At 50.1% G+C, this 1,470-nt stretch overlaps 1 protein-coding gene across 1 annotated transcript; it reads right to left on the minus strand.

Annotated features, from left to right (window-relative positions):
- Window positions 1-304: 304 nt before the first annotated feature.
- On the minus strand, window positions 305-1,197 carry LOC139386384 (neurexophilin 2a; the record flags this gene model as incomplete). The annotated part of the gene is made up of 1 exon (XM_071131939.1): window positions 305-1,197. A coding segment is annotated over one exon (780 nt), but the record flags the coding sequence as incomplete, so codon positions are not given.
- Between the last annotated feature and the right edge of the window lie 273 nt (window positions 1,198-1,470).

Here is a 1,470-nt window from a genome sequence, read left to right on the forward strand (position 1 = left end):
TCATTATGGTAGTTGTAGTCCGGCAGACCTTCAGCCAGTGGAGGAGTAGGGAGTGTCATTATGGTAGTTGTAGTCCGGGCAGACCTTCAGCCAGTGGAGCAGCAGGGAGTGTCATTATGGTAGTTGTAGTCCGGCAGACCTTCAGCCAGTGGAGGTGTAGGGAGTGTCATTACGGTAGTTGTAGTCCGGCAGACCTTCAGCCAGTGGAGGTGTAGGGAGTGTCATTATGGTAGTTGTAGTCCGGCAGACCTTCAGCCAGTGGAGGAGTAGGGAGTGTCATTATGGTAGTTGTAGTCCGGCAGACCTTCAGCCAGTGGAGGTGTAGGGAGTGTCATTATGGTAGTTGTAGTCCGGGCAGACCTTCAGCCAGTGGAGCAGTAGGGAGTGTCATTATGGTAGTTGTAGTCCGGCAGACCTTCAGCCAGTGGAGGAGTAGGGAGTGTCACTATGGTAGTTGTAGTCCGGGCAGACCTTCTGCACCAGTTTGTAGTCCACGCTGTAGAAGGCGATGTAGATGCAGATTACTTTAAATGGCTTGGAGCAGAGCCAGGAGACGTGGCTCTGTGTCTGTTCCTGGTAACACACCTTGGAGGAGTCGAAGCTGCACAGAGCCGTCTTCTTGTTGCGGTCCGTCTTCTCATACTCGATACGACAGTTGAAAGCTTTAGAGTCTTTTGTCTCCAGTGTGGACTGCTGAGCCATCTCGAACTCCACCACTTTGGACGGCGGCACCAGACTCACCGACACGTTCCCCAGGCCGGTGGAGTTATGGCGGAAGTAGACACTGAACGTTCCGTTACCGTGGTCCACGATCTTCCCGGTGATCAGCAGGTTAAGCTTGACGGTCTTAATGTTGGAGTGGAAGTCTCCCCAGCCAAACATCTTCTTGAACTTGCCTGTCTTGACGATGGGTCGTCGCTTGGCTCTGACCTGGCTGGCCTGAACATCTGTCTGGTTGGATAACCATTCCCAGAAGTCCTCCATGTTCTCTAGGTATGTCATGTCCCTGATGGGGTTGTGTTTAAGGCTGGGGGGCCCGACAGCTCCAGGAACCCCCCTAGCGAACAGCCTCAGGGGGTTGAGGACTCTGGGACTGGCACCGGCTCCACTGGGGGAGAACTTCTCCTCATGATCCCCCTCCTCCCACTCTATCAGCTCTGTCTCTGGGAACTGCAGCTGGACCTTCCTGCACCACACCTACAGAGGAAACACAGAGAGATACAGGAAGTTAAAGGACATGAACTACACAATGTACTATATACCACAACTGTAATATTCAAACAGCTGGATGCATAAAATAATATAAAACACATTAAAGCCATATTCTGTAATTTATTCACTTTTTAAAAAATAGTGACGCTATCTGCATAAACCGAAAGGTTATAATTATGCGGATTTTTGTCTATTGTTCCACTACTATTCCACTTTATGACCTACTATATCACCACAATATCCACTATAATATGTCCT

The sequence above is a fragment of the Oncorhynchus clarkii genome, chromosome 3, assembly GCF_045791955.1.
Source record: "Oncorhynchus clarkii lewisi isolate Uvic-CL-2024 chromosome 3, UVic_Ocla_1.0, whole genome shotgun sequence".
In the NCBI taxonomy this organism is placed as follows: Eukaryota; Metazoa; Chordata; class Actinopteri; order Salmoniformes; family Salmonidae; genus Oncorhynchus; species Oncorhynchus clarkii.